Raw genomic sequence first — 17,971 nt, forward strand, 5'->3', positions numbered from 1 at the left:
TTTATTACTCTTTATATGCCCCAGAGTGCATGTGCAGATATATGTTTGAGAGAAATTATCTTGAGATTTCATCTATATAATTATATATTTATACACTGAGATTTAAATTTATAAAGAATGAAAATATAATTTACTCTCTTTGTTTTCATTGGCTGCCATATAATCAGGAGTTGATGAACAGTAAATTTGTATAAGCTAGGCCTCTCGCCAAAATTTAGATTCACAATAGTTAAGGTTAAAATGTAAATGCAGACTTCAAACTAAATTAAGAAAATTAATATACTCCGTTATTATAATTCAATAAGCAATTTCAGTTAAATCAAAAGGCAGTCTCTGACGAGATTGTAGCTCTGCTGGTTAGCCTTATGATACTGTTTGTAGCAGATGATAAAATTTATTTTATACGATTTTTGTTGACAGATTTGTGATTTTTATGTTAAACACTGAACTGAGTGTTACTAAAATTTGACCAGAACTGTATGAGGGATAAAATTTTTAAAGACTTTTTAAAAATTTCTTTATAATGGATGATACACAGTGATTTATTAATAAACTTAAGTTTAAATTATCCGTGTAAACAATTTACGTGTTGTCCTAGTTTATCTATTGCAATAACAGCAATTATAGTAAATGGGAAATAACTGCAATTTGAATTCAGTGCAAGAATGTCAAGAATGAAGAAGACATTGATATTTCGTGGGGGGAAAATACCTTGACTCGGTCACTTTCAGTGTCCAATATCACTTTCTGATTTCTATCAAATAAAAAAGATATAGATCTAGAGGATATTCAATGTTTTGTAGATGAATATGGAATTTATTTCACGAGTGGGACAGGATTTATATATATATATATATATATTCACGAGTGCGAAACACGAGTGAAAATATTAAAAAAAAATCCTGTCTCACGAGTGAAATAAATTCCATTTTCATCTACAAAACATTGAATTTTCTGTTTATTACATTTTTTTTTAATTTTCTCTTTGCCTCTGTCTTTTCTTAACACAGTGTCATAGGCTTGACGTCATAGTTGAGCGATTTAGACGTCATAGCTTACCAGGTAAAAACATTACATAGCATGGATTTTAGCAACATATTTGGGAAGAAATTTGCAGTTTTAGCTCTATCAAGATGGTTAGTTACTATCTCTATCTTATGACAGGCCAGAAATTATTTTTTACTTGCTTTGATATCCTTTCACACTGTGAGAGAATATCACTTTTATTCAATAAATAAATCACAGTATTTCACTGTTGAAAATGTAATAAACATGTATGCCTTAATATGAATTATATATTGAAGAGATTTATATTAAATTGTCTAAACTTTCAAGTAAAAAGACTCTGGATCGATATATTTTCCGATGTCCGACAGAGTGTACATAGTCAGATATGATGCAATAGGTTTGATTTTGAAATTATGTTTTTGCAGATTTCTATTTGAAAAATTAAGTATGACAAAAATTAATCACCAATATACTTAATAAGCATGCAATACAAATGGAGTGTCTGATACGACTAAGGAAATAGAGAGGCTTAACGGGACAATATATACACTAATACAGGGGAAAAGAGTAAGGTTTTTAAAAAATTTTTTTTTTAAAGCTGAAAAATATAAATCGAATTAGCGTTAAGATCGTCAACTTAGTGAATTTATAAATCTATACGAACGTACAGTAGGTAATGTATAATTCACAATGATAACAAGAGGAGAGGGTGCTATATATGTATCTTAGATAATACATTCGGAACTTATCGCCTTAATCATTATTAACCTCCGTAAACATCCGATGCAGTACAGATGATATACCGTCTCTTCTCCAACCTTTGATCACCTGGCGGTAATTAGATTACAAAATGGAGGTCCACAATGTGTCCTGGTTAAGGTACGGATTTCCTCTTTCTAAATAATTTTGTTCTTCATTGCGGAAAAACATATTATACTGTTGCTATATATTTATTCACTTATCTACAAATTTATTTAATTATTGCGATATAGTCCTTGTTAAATTTAAGTAGTTCATGGTACATGTTTTAATAAGTGATTCTCATAAAATAATAAATTTCAGAGATGGATGATCAAAACAACGATACATTCATAATGGATTCATTCTGATTATATTTTATATATTGTTTATTATAATTTCACGCTAATCATACAGTATCACATAATGGATTCTCAAAGAAATTGAACATGTAATCTTTTTGTGTTCAGTAATGCATAGCCCTGAAGAAAAAAAGTGGACTCATCACACATCCATCGTGGGGAATAATGATCGTGGGTCACCCTTACCCACGAATTTACAAACCTTACCCACGAATTTACATCCCTTACCCACGAATTTACATCCCCACGAACGATATCTTTTTCAAAGTAACGGCTCATTGAATTTCTGTATTTATATCATTTATACTTACCAAATTACCTCTCCACAAAACCAGTAAAATTTTGATCGCGTACGAAATAGATCCAATGCTTCCGAGGTATTTTCATTGTCTGATATAATGCTAAAATTATTCAGCCATCTCTGGTTTTCTGTGAGTGATGTGACTTTTATTTTATCTTGATAATGTGGATTAAGATTTTTGAAACCAATCTGAATGCCTTGTATGAATTAATACATCATCTACATCTATCATGAATATCATGGCGAGCTGTTGTTATATCACTTTATTTAGCCCAAGCACTTCTTGTACTTTCAATTTCTAATATATTTAATTTTTATTTTTAGAATTCTACGAAATTCGTATTTTAATGAATTTATTTTGAAATCACAAATCTTACATTGAACACTGACAGATAGCGTGAACTTTCAAATTGTCCAGAAAAGAGCATTGTTGATTACACACTGATAACAGTGATGACATTGTTGTACCAGCTTGGTGGCGGATCTAATTTTTTAAAAACTGCAAGACTCGTATATCTTTAAAAGACATTAATTTTCTAATCTATGTCAAATAGTTCACGACAGATAGGTTTATCAAGCACTGAAATAAACTATTATCGTTTATCTTGATCCAGGTGTGGGACTTTATTAATATTAGGTCTTATATCACGGGTATCTGCTGATCTTCCTCCACACGGACTGGACACAACTGTGTGTAACCCCTCAACGTTAACAAATGGAGGTCAGTGGTGATTTATTGTATCTGCCCATTCATAGATACAATAATTTAATACAATATACAATACTATAACTTTCAGGTAATTTTAATTCATGAAATAATTTACATCAGTTAATGAAAGGCTAGCAGCTAATTTATAGATTTCATAACCAGGGATAAAGAGCAGTGAAACACGAATATGTAGATTCAATATTTTTTAATGCATAGTCTTAAAGTAGAATGTAGATCAATTATATTCTATACCTTTTTTTTTGGGGGGGGGGGGGAGATGTTTTAAAGGGTAAAGGGTTATCTTTTGTCTGAATGAAACTGGTGTATTTTTTTCCATATACAACAACAAACTAATTTGATTCTGAGTGTAAATGCACAAAGAATTACATTATAGAGAAATAAAGAGGTATCCTCTCTCAAATCATTACAGTTTCATTTAATAAATAAAAAAATCATTCAATTAGGAAACTAGTCACAATTTCATCAGTCTGAAAGACAAATTTTCAAAAACAATTAATAGACTTCACTACATGTATTGTTGTGTGCTAAATCATGTGTTGGGTATGGGTCCTTTATTAATTACAGGTCTTGTATCAAAACCTACACTACCAAATACATACAGTGTGAAAGTGGAGTGTAACTTTGCCGATAAGAGTCAGTCAATTGATATATCCGAGTATTATGATTACCCAAACCAGCGGGCTACAGTTTATGAGGAGGAGTTGGGTCTTCACGTCCAAGGCATCTACTCATATAATACCAACGAACTCTTCACTATAGAGGACCAACTCAGTAAGTACTCAAAAAATACAAACTTTGTAAGTACTCATATAATACCAACTCAGTAAGTACTCATATAATACCAACTCGGTAAGTATTCATATAATACCAAAGCTCTTTACCATAGAGGACCAACTCAGTAAATACTCATATAATACAAACTCAGTAAGTATAAATATAATACAAACACAGTAAGTACTCATATAATACCAAAGAACTCTTCACCTTGGAGGACCAACTCAGTAAGTACTAGTGCTGATGTAATACAAACGAACTCTTAACCACGGAGGATCAACTCAGTAAGTACTCATATAATACCAACGAACTCTTCACCTTAGATGACAAACTCAGTAAGTACCAATATAATACCAACGAAATTTTCACTATAGAGGACCAGCTCAGTAAGTACTCATATAATACGAACGAACTCTTCACCTTAGAGGACTATCTCAGTATGTCTTTGGAATTCATTAAGAAAGAAGAACTCATTTTATATATATGTAATCGACAAAGTCTTTGAATACTTTGTATACCAAACTCATTGAAAACCAGCTTAGAATTAAAATCAGCTTAAAATTGTTGTTTGTCTGTCTTTATTATGATTGATAACAGACTTATAAGTACTAGATCGGTATATTGTATAATGAGGTCCCCGCAGTGGAGAAACAACTAACATAACCCCTCAGAAAGATCGATTTCTCTATCAAAAGAAATCCAAATCAATAGTTAGAAATTTCCTTCAAGTGAAATTTCTGATGTTGAGTTAAATTTTCGCTCCAGATACTTGCAGCGTGGCACAGTTATCCTCGGATTCCGCCGACAACTGGCTGTTTGGCTACAAAACAGGCAGCACCAATCCGAATGTCCCAAAAATGTTCAGCGCCTACGGCGCGCTTCATTTTGGCGGGAACCAGACAGAACAGTATATGGGTACCGCCGTGGTGCGTGGAATGCTGGTCGACCAGTGGAAATCTTGTCTGTACTGGCCTAACATGGACGCCACCATGACCGTTAACTGGTATTTCACAAGTAAGATGGAGATTATGACGTCCGAGTGATTTAATTTGAGCCTTTTGGGCTATTATTTTCAGAGTAATAATTCTAAAGAAAAATATATTTTAAGAATGAATCTTCGTAACACTGCTTTCTCGCCCCTTTTTAAATGCAGAATTTTACCTTTTCAAATCAGAACATTGTTAAATTATTGCTAAAGTCTTCAAGTATAGTCTGTATAGATACTCATAAAAGATTTTTTGGGGAAAGAGACTTTCAATATACACATTATATCGATTAAATAAAATCGTTTCCTTCACTGTAAAATCCCGGTTTCGCCATTACAGCTATGTAGGTCATTGTATTATTTGAATGAGAAGGCGGAGCGTCTATCAAGCGTGCGATTAGTAGGAATACATTAGCGTGTGTTCGAGGTGTACTAAGTTTTATAATTAACTGACACCTGAAAAGCCTTTTTTCATGCTAGAGACCGACAAAATATAAGCATACATTTTTAATTTGGCTGGCTTAACTTTGTTTTTTTTTCTGCTTAACTTACGAGTCGTATTTGAAATGATTTACTAGAAATTCGTTAAATTATTTATACACACAATGGAATTTGGAAACAGAACGTATAATGAAGGATACACTATTTTTCATACTTTGAAGAAACTTTAAAAAGAGAGAGAGAGAGAGATAATTAATCCATTTAAGCTTATTACATAATTAGAAATTTTTCATACATATATATAATTTTGCAAAATCCGAGTGCTACAACAAATACACGTAGGCGGTTGAATTATGATATAAATCTACACTCAGTGTATAAAGAATAGATAGTTAAGAAAGTGAAAATTTAAAACGTCAATTAAACGTCAGTTTAACGTCAGTATCATGGTGGATAAAGAAACATCAGTGTCAGTGTACTTTGTACAGTCCAAATAGCGTTTTTTCAAAAAATCCTGTTTATTCATGCCAGAAAAGTTCATATGATCTTCCTCATTTAGGAATTCATTAATTGTCGAAATCCACTCCTGTACTTTTTGATTTTAACCAACTCTCTCCCTGTAGTAAGATAAATAATAAATCACTCCGAGGTATTTTTAACGCCCTTTTTCATTCGACTGATTTTTTTTTACTAATATCTACGTTGATCGGACATCTAAAAGGGTCATACAAATGCATGTTCTTGCTTTTAAACATTATGCTTTAAAAATACCTGCGAACATGGACTCTTTTTTTACATGATCTAAAAAAAATAATAAATTGTGAAATTTTGTGCCGATGTAAAGAGTTATAGCATTTGCGTCAGAAGAAACCTGAAGCTTCCCTCTATTCAAATTAGGGGTGCTTTTTTGTGCAAATGTATTCATCCAGTGACTTTTCATCCGATACACAGGTTTTTTGAGCGCTCCGTACTTCAATTTCTTTCCCTTAAGGACTAAAGGTTTCTTCTATTGGAAGTATGCATTTGTGCACTTGTAACAAACAATTTATATTTCTAAAGATATGATGAATCGGTGTTTTTCAAATAATGGACTATAAAATTAATGACAGTTTTAACTAAAAAAAACCTTTCATATCTTCCAAGTCAATGAACGGAGCACTGATGTATATTTAGGAACAAGGGCAAATGTATAATATATACCCACAATAATTTAAATTTTAAAATTCTGTTTTTATGAGACACAAGCAGTAAGTGCAAACTATATGCTACAGGACTTCAATATAAATTGATAGATACAGAAAAAAAATCAAACAAAATCGACTGAAAATCTTAACGCATCTTAATCAAAAAAAAAGTTTTCTCCCAGAATTTTAATTACCCATTTGAAAAATAATCTGACCATCGATAGCTTGCAGACACTAGACACAATGTCGCATAGGTGTGCTCAAAGCGTGGAAGTGAATAGATTTGAGTCACGTGTTCAGTGCTTTGTTATTCATGAGGTCGAAGACGGGTTGAAATTTGTAAACAAGGTGCCTTTACTATGGAGACAAGCACCCGTGATTTTGCACCTTTTTGGAAAATAACAAATGAGCGCAAGACTGTTTCAATTTCTTTCATGAATGTAAATGACTAGTATAACTCTTTACTTTGACCGTATATACGACAACTTGAAACACCCATGCGCTCATATAAAAAATGGGCTTGCAAAATGGGGGTGTGGCCTAAAGTCTATGAGAAATCGATGTAAACAACATACCCCTGCTATATTAATCACATAAATACCTAATTACAGCGGAAGGAAGTAAAAATTGAAATTGAAATTAATAAACTACAATGTTTGATGGAAAGATTGAGGCAAAAATATGTAGGAAATCTTCAATTTAATTTTTTGTAAATTATAGGAGGGCCAGATTTGGACGTTTAAACGATTCATCCTTTAGTTTTATCTTTAATAGAAACAGATTATGCAAACCTTTTAATTAGTAATGCTTCCTATTTAACTACTCATGATTTATAAGTTTTTAGGCCTTTGTAATGCGTTAAACGTGAAAAAATAATTTTAAAAAAATCAATTCACTAATCTTTGTAGAATAATAATTACATATAAAGTCTATGCTGTAGTTTTTTACATTTTGTAGCCTCTGGTTGGAACACTGCTATTCAGTCCAGAATCCCTGTCCGTGCCACAGTGGTCGGTAACATCTGGGAACCAAACCTCCAGAACACTGCACGCGTGGCCCGCGCTTTTAACCACACCTATGAGTTTGCCGAATTCAGGAGTCAGTTCCCTGATTATGTTGACCTCTCATCAGTGTTTGAGGTTCGTAATCTGCAACTATAAATTATACCTCATATTTAACTCAACATAAGATTTTAAATTTAAAAAAAAAAGGATGATTATTACACCAACTGAAATACTGAAGTTATATTTCTGTATACTACAATGTTTCATAGGTATTTTAAACAAGAGCAATGTAACAATATAAAACAAACATATGTTAAAGCTATTTCTCAAAAGTACTTACTGCAAATTCTACATTTGTATTACAGACACCATCAGGAATCCTGTGTCCAGGTAGAAAAGATACGAAACCCGTCCCGACACCCTCTAACTATTTCCGGTTTACATCCGAAATTCTGAACCCTGATCAGAAAACCATTGGATTTATCAAAGTAAGCAAACCTTAACATCTCATTAAGACGTTATTTGATTCATCCAAAAACGTACTTATATTTTCAGAACAAATGTTCGTTTAGGTTTATTAAAGAAGGGCGTTAATCATTTTGTGCTCTAGGAATGGTATGATTTTAATATGAGCCTGGTTCGGTACGACTACAAACCAAATCCGTTAACATTCAATCCCTATGGCCTGGACATGTTATCTGAAGTACATGACTGGAACGAAGGTGAGCTAAGCACACTCTATCATAAATACAGTAAAACAAACATGCTTATGACGACGTGCCGGGAAAGATTTTGCCTCGTTATCAGCGTAATTCATTATATCCGTTAAATTTACAATATATTATTTTAAAGCCACGGTGAATGAAAATCACTTTGCCGTAAGCGTATTTCGTTATAAGCGTGTTCGATTTCATTTTAAGCGTGTTCGATTTCATTTTAAGCGTGTTTTTTTGTATACTACAAAATTTTGTTAGAAAGAAACCAGGCTTTGGGGGAATAGCTCCAGGATACAATTAAATTGTTTTTTAAATTAAGGGCACATATAACTATATTTATGAAATCAATTTATGCTTTTCGAGACTGCACAGTTCGTTGTCGTTCCTAAAACGCAACCAAAAAAGTAGTTATTAAATTTAATTATAATTTTTTTGAAAAAAAATTATGGAAGAAATAAGAGATAATCAAAATCTTAAATGTTTACAATTATGATCTGCTCCAACTGCTCTATAAACTGCTCCAACTCAAGTATACAGAATAACTTGGATAGCTATTAAATTCATTCCTTAATAATATTAGCAAATACATCATTAATACATTTATATGTAGGCTGCTGTTCATCAATACCACTTTTCACAAGACAATTTTATAACATCCGTAAAACTAAGGTTATTTTATTGTGATAAAAATGATTGACATTTAATCCCGCCCATATAGGTGTGGCCTACAGAATGGACAAGGTGCGCGGTAACTGTACGGTAACTACCATAGCTCCAACAGACTTTGACGCTCACGCTCTAGACGCCACTACCGTCAGAATACGTACAGCCAAGGAATTCTTCTACTTTGACAAAACACAGTATGCTTATGAAGGCATTGTAAGTACCAACATTTGCAACAACCCAGTTACATATTTATAAGAAGGCGTTATAAGCTAAGCACGTCTACAAACAAATTTTCTTATCTCCAACACAGAGGAGTTTCATTACTTTATTTTTCTATATTTCTTTTAAATGTAATCTAGTAAGGAAATTTTCATTGTGTAAAATTTAGACTCTTGAATATGTTCAAGATGTTCAATATATACAAAAACAAAAAATTACGCATATAATTATTTTCCACACTTTTAAAAATTTTATCAAATTTTAAAATTACTTTTTCCCACTCTTCATCAAATTATGTGCTTTGGTCAAACAAAAAGTTGTTATCTAAACATTTTTTTAAAAATGTCTTTTAAAGTAAATTGTACATATTTGTGTATTTCAGAAAAAAGCGCGCGGTATAGATTGCAATGTATGGATAGCTAAAAGAAGTGATTGGCCAGCGAACGGCCCCGTCAATAGCACGTGGGAGTGGTATTTTGCTGTGGTGAGTTATGATTCGTCTTTTTGGTACTATATTCTAATGCCCTTTATGATTCTCCCTCAAACGAGGAGGAAATAGTAATATTAATCTGTCTCTCTCCCCCTCCAGGTGTCCGTTTAACAAAAGAATAATTGACTGGGACTAAAAACTTAGGTTGATAATAAATTCTTGCAAAATCAATGATTCTTTTTTTTTTTTTTTTTTTTTTTTTTTTTAAATGCTTGTATAAAAAATATCGATCTAAATTGATTTTAAGGCGGGATTCTTGTCTGGTTTCTGACTAGATGAAATATTCAAAGTATATTTGCTTATATGTTTTATATATTTAGATGTAAGAGATTTAAAAGATCATATTTTTCTTTCCTCATCAGAATTGTACAACTTTAAATAGAAATGGTAAAGTGAGTTTGAAATCTAGCAGGGACTATATTTTTGGCGGAATGGCGGCGTATGAAAATATCTTCTTTTCTGCCTTTCAAAATAATTATAGAACAACGAATTTAGTAGTAATTTTTACACTATCAAAGACTTGGAGAAAATTTTAAAATGTAAGTTAAATTAATAATAAGATTAAAGTTTTAAAATATATCAAATAAATATGATTTTCCAAACACACTACAATTATGTTAGCTTTTAAAAGCTTCCAATTTAAGTTCAGATTTGAGCCAAAAATCCGTAAAAAGTGTTTTTTCTCTCTTAGTAAACGGTCAAAACTTTTTGTTTTTATATCAATTTATATCTTTATGTGACAACTTTACCATATGTGAAAATAAGAAAAACTTAAATATAGGAAGCATATGAAAATAACTAAAATATCTTAAAATTTTAAGAAAAAGAGAAAATTCGGATTAGCCAATATCCATTTTAGTTTAATTATTTATGTCAATTTGGTAATATCATCTTATAGACCCTATATGGTAATATCTCTTTATGCAAAAAGAAAAACATTTAATCTTTTGAAATAGAAGTAGCTAGGCATCGCATGATTTGCAACAGTAATTTTTTATTCTTAATGTCCAGGGAAAAGGTACTGACCTTGACCTGACCTTGCCTCTAATATAAAACGGTCAAATTTTATCTAACTGATACCATCACTTAGTGATATTGTCTTCTTGATTCTGTGAAAATTTCATTGACTTTTATATATAAGAAATAAGTGTTCTTATGAGAAGAATCCCTCCTTAAAGAGACTAAAGCTATTTTCAAATTTATGTTCATGTAAAAAAGAATTAAGTTCTCGTAACTACATTTTGGTCATAGTCTTTATTTCTTTTGTAAAACGGGTTCCAGGATATACATGTACCGGTAGCATTCTTGTCTGGTATGGGTTCAGTCTTTAGTAAATCTTTGCCCATGACAGAGGGGTCAACCTGGTCGTAAAATTGACTAAAAGTTGTTGAGTATAATTATAGTAATAAGGAATGAAATACATGTATTCGAAAAGTATTTGGGTCATGAATATTAAAAAGCCTTGATTGGAATGGATTCAACTAAACATGTAGGTACCCATGCCTGTAAGAGTCGCCATGACTTAAGATCCATGGTCTTTGGTAAATTATTTTTCTTTCTTGGAAATAAATCCGAAGCATTGGTTTAACTTGATGCACATTTAAGAATATTTATATTACTAAACGATGAGATGTTGTTATCGTGGTAGGCTAGACTTCATTGGCCAATTGTATAATTGGAAAAGAGGGAAAGACGTCGTTTTTTCCATGACATAATAGATTTTGTACTAAACATTCTTTACCCCTTTCGCGATTTTGATATGGGAATTGATTAAACTTATCGATGTAGAAAGCTTTTTTTCTTCGATATAAATTTCTTATTCCACTTAGAACTGGATATCATAATTCTTAATTCCTATGCTATGGACATTTTCATTTGCATTGAATGTAGAAGTATATGTAAAGGTTTTCTCAAGTTCTAAGAATCTTGGATTACATGTAAACGAAATAAAATACCTGCCAATAAATAGAAGCAATTTATTCAAATAAATTTCTTACTAATAAAAAAATATAAAATAGAAACTTTGAAGTAATTAAAGATTTCATTGAGAATGCGGAGGATAATTTCATTTGAAAAGTTAATAGTATTTTATGATTGAAAATAGTTTCAAAAATTGACAATTTTTTACTTAAGTGTTCACAACATATTGATAGAAACTTAGGAAAAAATCTCGACAACAAAGGTGCACTTAATGCAATGCTATAGATGATAAATTTCACTTCTTTTTACAGTTTGATTTGAATAGACAAGAATACTTATAAAAATCATGATCAATAGATAATTGTTTCTCATTCTATCTCAAATCACCCTAACAGAGACTAGTCCAACACTTGAATTTATACCGGCTGTTTGCATTTTAATGAGCAATCACTAGAATTAAGAAATAAAAGGTCCACCTCGGCGTAACTTTTGGAGTAAATTACTTGTACCTATATTATATACTCATTATTCTCTGTTTTATTGTTATTGTCATTATTAAATTGTATTGCTTGACTCATATTTGTGTAGTTAAAGATTATAAACAGTAATGAATGATTTTATTTAGAACATTTGAAGTAATTTATTAATTAAGTTTTATATACCTTAAAAGTAATTCAAATGTATAAAAAGAATGCTTACAGTTATTTATCTTTTTTAGAACTTTTACCGTAATTTTGAAATTTTAATTTAGAAAGTTTACAGTATTTTTTTTTATTCCATTTAGAAGAATTATACAGTGTAATTTATTATTTTATTTAGAACATATACAATACATTATAATTCCATTTATAAACCCTTAACATTATGTTATGATTTCATGTAAGTTTACAGCAGTTTTTATTTCACTTATATTAAGCTTGTTTACAACTAGGTAATTTATTATTTTGTTTCTAAATGACTGGGTCCAGAGTACAGGTCATACTTATGATTTTGTTTTAGAATGACTGGGTCCAGAGTACAGGTCATACTTATGATTTTGTTTTAGAATGACTGGGTCCAGAAGTATTACTTATAATTTTGTTTCAGAATGACTGGGTCCAGAGTATACATACTTATGAGTTTGTTTTAGAATGACTTGGTCCAGAGTATACATACATATGATTTTGTTTTAGAATGACTGGGTCCAGAGTACAGGTCATACTTATAATTTTGTTTTGAATGACTGGGTCCAGAGTACAGGACATACTTATAATTTTGTTTTAGAATGGGTCCAGAGTATACATACTTATGATTTTGTTTTAGAATGACTGGGTCCAGAGTATACATACTTATAATTATGTTTTAGAATGACTGGGTCCAGAGTACAGGTCATACTTGTGATTTCGTTTTAGAATGATTGGGTCCAGAGTATACATACTTATGATTTTGTTTAAGAATGACCGGGTCTAGAGTACAGGTCATACTTATGATTTTGTTTTAGAATGACGGTACAGAGTGTACATACTTATGATTTTGTTTTAGAATGACTGGGTCCAGAGTACAGGTCATACTTATGATTTTGTTTTAGAATGACTGGGTCCAGAGTACAGGTCATACTTATAACTTTGTTTTAGAATGATTGGGTTCAGAGTACAGGTCATACTTATGATTATATTTTAGAATGACTGGGTCCAGAGTACAGGTCATACTTATGATTATGTTTTAGAATGACTGGGTCCAGAGTACAGGTCATACTTATGATTTTGGGATGCCTATACAGATGAAACTTACCACTGATACCGTAAGTCAATTATCTACTGATACTGTAAGTGAATTATCTACTCAACTCTGTCAACTTACCTGTCAACTCTGTAAGTCAAATCTCTACTTAATTTTCTGTGTCTGAAAAGGTCGTTTTATTGTTCTTTATTCGGTTTCGGGCACACGATGCAGGCCTGTAGGAGGCAAATTCAGTTTGGTGGAGGGGGGTTGGGTGGGACAACAAATACTACCAAGTTGCACTACCAAGGAAAAGTTCCTTGACAAGCAACCAAAACTTTAAGATAAAAAAAATATATAAAAGGAAAAAGGGTCATCAGACGTTATTATTGAGGGGACATTGCCATATAGTAGCTCTCTATGTTTTTTTTGTATTGTGCTATATATATCGGCAAAATTGTTCGGGGGCAAGGGGGTTGCGCCCCCTCCCGGTTCCTATGGATACACAACAGACTCATTTTTGTCGTAATTAGCTAGGAAGGATGAGTACAGTAACTTTTTTTAGGTTCGTGATGCAGATGGTCTTTTGATTCTAAAACTTCAATGCCAAATTACTCTATGAGACAAAATTCAAAATATTTTAAATATTTTAATACTACTGAAACAATTCTTAACTAGTCCGAAAAAATGAAAACATTAAGAGTATCATAGTTTACTATTCTTTCCAGCACAGAACAGAAAGAAACGTAATTGTGGAATATTTGCAATTAGAAGTGTTTCTGAAAGGAAAACTTCTGCATACAAGTTTTCTCTCTTAAATTTAAAAGCATAACATTCTCTCTTTTAATAGATCTCATTTATTTACAACATGTACGACTATGACGAAGAACAACCTAGTATTTTCGACTTCGACATCTCTAGTTGTTTTAACTACACGGAGAAAAGAGATTTTACCTTCAAATTAGACGGTAAGCCTAAACATACATGTAGGTACAGACCACAAAACAGATGTTACAAAATTTCACAAACTGCTGGTAAATCTTGGGAAAATAAAGGAAACAAATACAAAAATGAAGTATTTCAGTTTACATCTTCGATTGATTGATTTTGTAACGATTGTGGAGAACTATATTGTTTTTATCCTTCAACATTGACGACTTTTTACTATTGGAACATTTCAAGACCAAGACAAAATGTATATTTTTGGTTGAAGATTAAAACGTTCTAAACAGAGTCAAACTAAAACTAAAACTTGAAACCACAGAAATGTTTTACCTAGTTATTTATTTTATTGCCAGTATGGCAAACACTACTTTGTCCGGTGTTTATCCGTGTAAACTTTTTAACATTTATAACATTATCATTTTATGGATAATTATACTTCATGATATTCAGAATCATACCATTTTAACAACTTAATGTATTCTTTCAACTGTTACGTTTCTTGCTGACAGTTTGATTAAATCAAACATATAAACATCAGATTTAGGGTAATGTTTGTTCAATAACGGCAGTAATGTTCAATTACATACACGTATGTGTAAATCAGTAATCTACATACTCAAATACTTTGCCAATTGAAAACAAATTTCAAAGCAGGTGTTTTGTTTTTAGAATGAATGACTTCGTCGTAGTCATTAGTTGATTGAAATGCAGTTGAAATCATACCTCTAAAGTTCTCTTATTTCCTGGTTTTGGGGACCATCTGTAACCTTACTATCATATTTTATTGTTGATCATTGTTTAATGTACCTTATACTTCCTTTAATTGTGTATTTTAGCTATTTACCAGAACACAGTGGGCAAGAACTTACAGCTGTTTAAGTACGAGACTCTCTTAACCGTTCACAAATGGACAAATCTCTCACCACTCAGGATCCAGAATATAAAGGTATTTTGTCTGAACTAAAAGAAAACTCGGTCCCTTGTACTCATTCAAAAGTTGAAAATCTGTATTTTCTAGACAAGAAAGGAAAATGATATGCTCGATATGAATGTTGTCTTACTGGACTTTATTAGGTGGATTACGACACAACCCATGTGATTGTGACGTTGACTGTCCTAGGTGGCGCTCCAATACAGGGTGATGTCGCTAATCCCAAGGCCCAAGTAGATCTGGATCAGGCAGCCACGATGTTAAATGCAGCCATCAACAGAGGAGACTTCCAAGTACCCGTGGACATTACAAATTTAGCAAATGTAAGTGACGTCATAATTTTGGAATCGTATATTATCGTTCTTTTGAAGTTATCTTGTTTTTGGAGGGCTTTTCTAAACATTTTTAAACATTCTATTCATTTTGATACTCAGAATGGCATGAAACATTCTAAGAAATTTGAAACATCCAATAACATTGGAGGGTGTATAATTTTGTTTTATTAATCATATCTGAGAAATAATTTTGTTGCAGCCAATCATTTTAAAGGCGTCACCGTACACACTGAGCACAAGCCAGCATCAGAACATAGCCGAGTATTACGTGGCCCCTCCTCCTTCAAAAACAACATATACTGCAGGTTAGCGTTCATTGTTATTGTACTACGTCTGTTCCATCACACCTTGCAGAATCATACCCGTAATAATCAAACCCTTCTGAATCATTCATGAATTTAGCGAATCAGTAGTCTATACCTTGCATGTTTGCCATAGTCGGTTTAACGGTTTCGAAGTTTAAAATTCGAACATATCCTATCTGATCTCAATCTAAAACATTTCTTGTTAATTAGGGCCCCGCTCTGCGGGCGCCCTATAGTGGTCAGTCTGTCCGTCCGTCCTTCCGTCCGTTTGTCCGTCAGAGGTCTCTTGTCCGGAGCATATCTTCTCTCTCCTTGGCCCAATCTGGTTCATACTTCACCCACAGAAGTGAAAGGGTGTGCAGTGATCTTGAACTATGTTTCTAGGTCTAAGGTTAAGGTCATAGCAGAATTATATGAAAAATCCTTGTCCGGGGCATATCTTCTCTCCTCTTGGTCTAATGTGGCTCATACTTCACTCACAGAGTGCCACTGGTCAATGGATTTGCAGTGACCTTGATCGAAGTTTCTAGGTCAAGGGTCAAGGTAAAAAATAGCCTCTCTGTTTAAAATCTTTTTTCGGTGCATAATTTCTTTCCCTTAAGTCTAGTCAGCCTCATACTTTACCAATTGACTTAAGGTACGGAACATTTGTGATCTTCCTTCCATATTTTGATAGAGGATATGCAACAATTTTCATGGAGGATATGCAACATTCGTGATTTTTGTGCCTTTTTTTGATAGAGAGTATGGAACACTCGTGATTTTCATGCCATTTTTTTTATTATAATAAGGATGACAAAGAAGCCCTTTAGACTCAAACAACACATCCCTTAATAGTACACAAATGTTCCTCTTCAAAATAAACCCTTTTCAGCTACCTTACATTTTCATGTTTGTTGCTGAAAGCGGGGCCCTTTGAGATGGCCACCATCTCGATGATATCTAGTTACAATTTAAATAGATAATTGCTAATTAATTCCAATAGGTGTTTAAAGATACTTTGTGGTTTTTTGTAAAATAAATGGACGATTTGAAGGGACAATCTTTAAATTATCAAACTGTTTCAGGTCAAATGGCGGGTCTTGGAATTGGGATGCTGGTGTTCGCCTTCATTATTGTGTTTGTAGCCCTTGCTGTTTATTTCAAGAAATTCAGTTCCTCATCCAACGTACAAACAAGCTCATTGGAAAACCCAACATATAATAAGGATTAACAAATATGATGTCATCATTACATTATTTCCGATTCCTCTTGTCCATTTTGTGAATCTGGTGTCACTTTATTGAGGGAAAAAAGATTTATGGATGAAAAATTGATAGTGTAAACTTTTTTATGGAGGTAACAGACATTTATACATATTGGTCGCAGACAAAATATGTAACTTTTATAGGTCAATTTCGGTGACTAAAAGTTCATGTATTAATATATCTGGCACAACTTCTGTTATGGAGTGTTTACAGTTCCAGTTGTGAGATTCTGTGGAGTTATTTTAAAAGAATTAACTGAATTATTTTATTTCACGTGTATATTTATTGCTTATCTGTATTTATGATGTGAATAAAAAAAAAACCTCGGTATTCTATGTCCTCAGATAAAGTCAAGCATCGTAATTCCAGGCCCGTAGACCCTCCCGACCTCCACCACCACCACCACCACCAACTTTTTTGAGTATAGAATTCTGCTGTAGTAGCTATTATAGTAAATTTTCATTTAGATGCTGGTGGGTTGCCCCTACCCCCCCCCCCCCCCCACACACACACACACACGCACACACACACTTCCCCCAGCCGCTTACTGTATGATCGAGCACTGGCAAATTCCAGGATTTGAACGACGGTTTTTGGGGGAGCGTGTCAATTTAGCCCCCCCCCCCCAATTTCGAAACCATTGCTACGGCACAGTTCAAACCTAAGATGCAAAGATAGGTAGTGACTGTTCCTTTGCCAAGCGCTTTAGAAGTGAGTCACGGGTCTTTAGAAAGAGTCCCTAAAAACCGAGGTCCCATGTCACGGTAGGCTTTGACAAGATAAAGAACCCTCACTGCTCAATGGCCCTGAGTGCCGAGTATAGGTTAAAATTTTAATCCCTTCACCGGTATATGTTAACGTCTTTATATGAGTGAAAAATTCTCGAGTGGGACGTTATGAAACAACATATAATCAATGGATCAATCAAAGAAACCAAAGCAATTTTACATTTCCAATTTGGTTAATAACATT

The 17,971-nt window shown here is 32.7% G+C and overlaps 1 protein-coding gene across 1 annotated transcript; it reads left to right on the forward strand.

The window, feature by feature from the left end:
• Positions 1-1,794: 1,794 nt before the first annotated feature.
• LOC133193462 (uncharacterized) lies at positions 1,795-17,286 on the forward strand. Its single transcript, XM_061329414.1, has 15 exons — positions 1,795-1,887; positions 3,024-3,130; positions 3,704-3,910; positions 4,679-4,927; positions 7,481-7,662; positions 7,893-8,015; positions 8,138-8,249; positions 8,962-9,122; positions 9,511-9,612; positions 13,244-13,318; positions 14,087-14,204; positions 15,018-15,127; positions 15,256-15,435; positions 15,647-15,752; positions 16,820-17,286. The coding sequence occupies exons 1-15, from the start codon at positions 1,859-1,861 to the stop codon at positions 16,963-16,965; spliced, it is 2,007 nt and encodes a 668-aa protein (XP_061185398.1). The 5' UTR covers positions 1,795-1,858; the 3' UTR covers positions 16,966-17,286.
• The last annotated feature ends 685 nt before the right edge of the window (positions 17,287-17,971 follow it).

Source organism: Saccostrea echinata, unplaced genomic scaffold, assembly GCF_033153115.1.
Source record: "Saccostrea echinata isolate AGI-Se365-2 ecotype Australia unplaced genomic scaffold, CSIRO_AGI_Sech_v1 ptg000027l, whole genome shotgun sequence".
NCBI classification, from domain to species: Eukaryota; Metazoa; Mollusca; class Bivalvia; order Ostreida; family Ostreidae; genus Saccostrea; species Saccostrea echinata.

Coding starts and splice junctions, on each gene's coding strand:
- LOC133193462 (XM_061329414.1), top strand. CDS start 1,859: ATGGAGGTCCACAATGTGTCCTGGTTAAG. Junction 1,888..3,023: donor CACAATGTGTCCTGGTTAAG/GTACGGATTTCC, acceptor ATCTTGATCCAG/GTGTGGGACTTTATTAATAT. Junction 15,128..15,255: donor TCAGGATCCAGAATATAAAG/GTATTTTGTCTG, acceptor GGACTTTATTAG/GTGGATTACGACACAACCCA.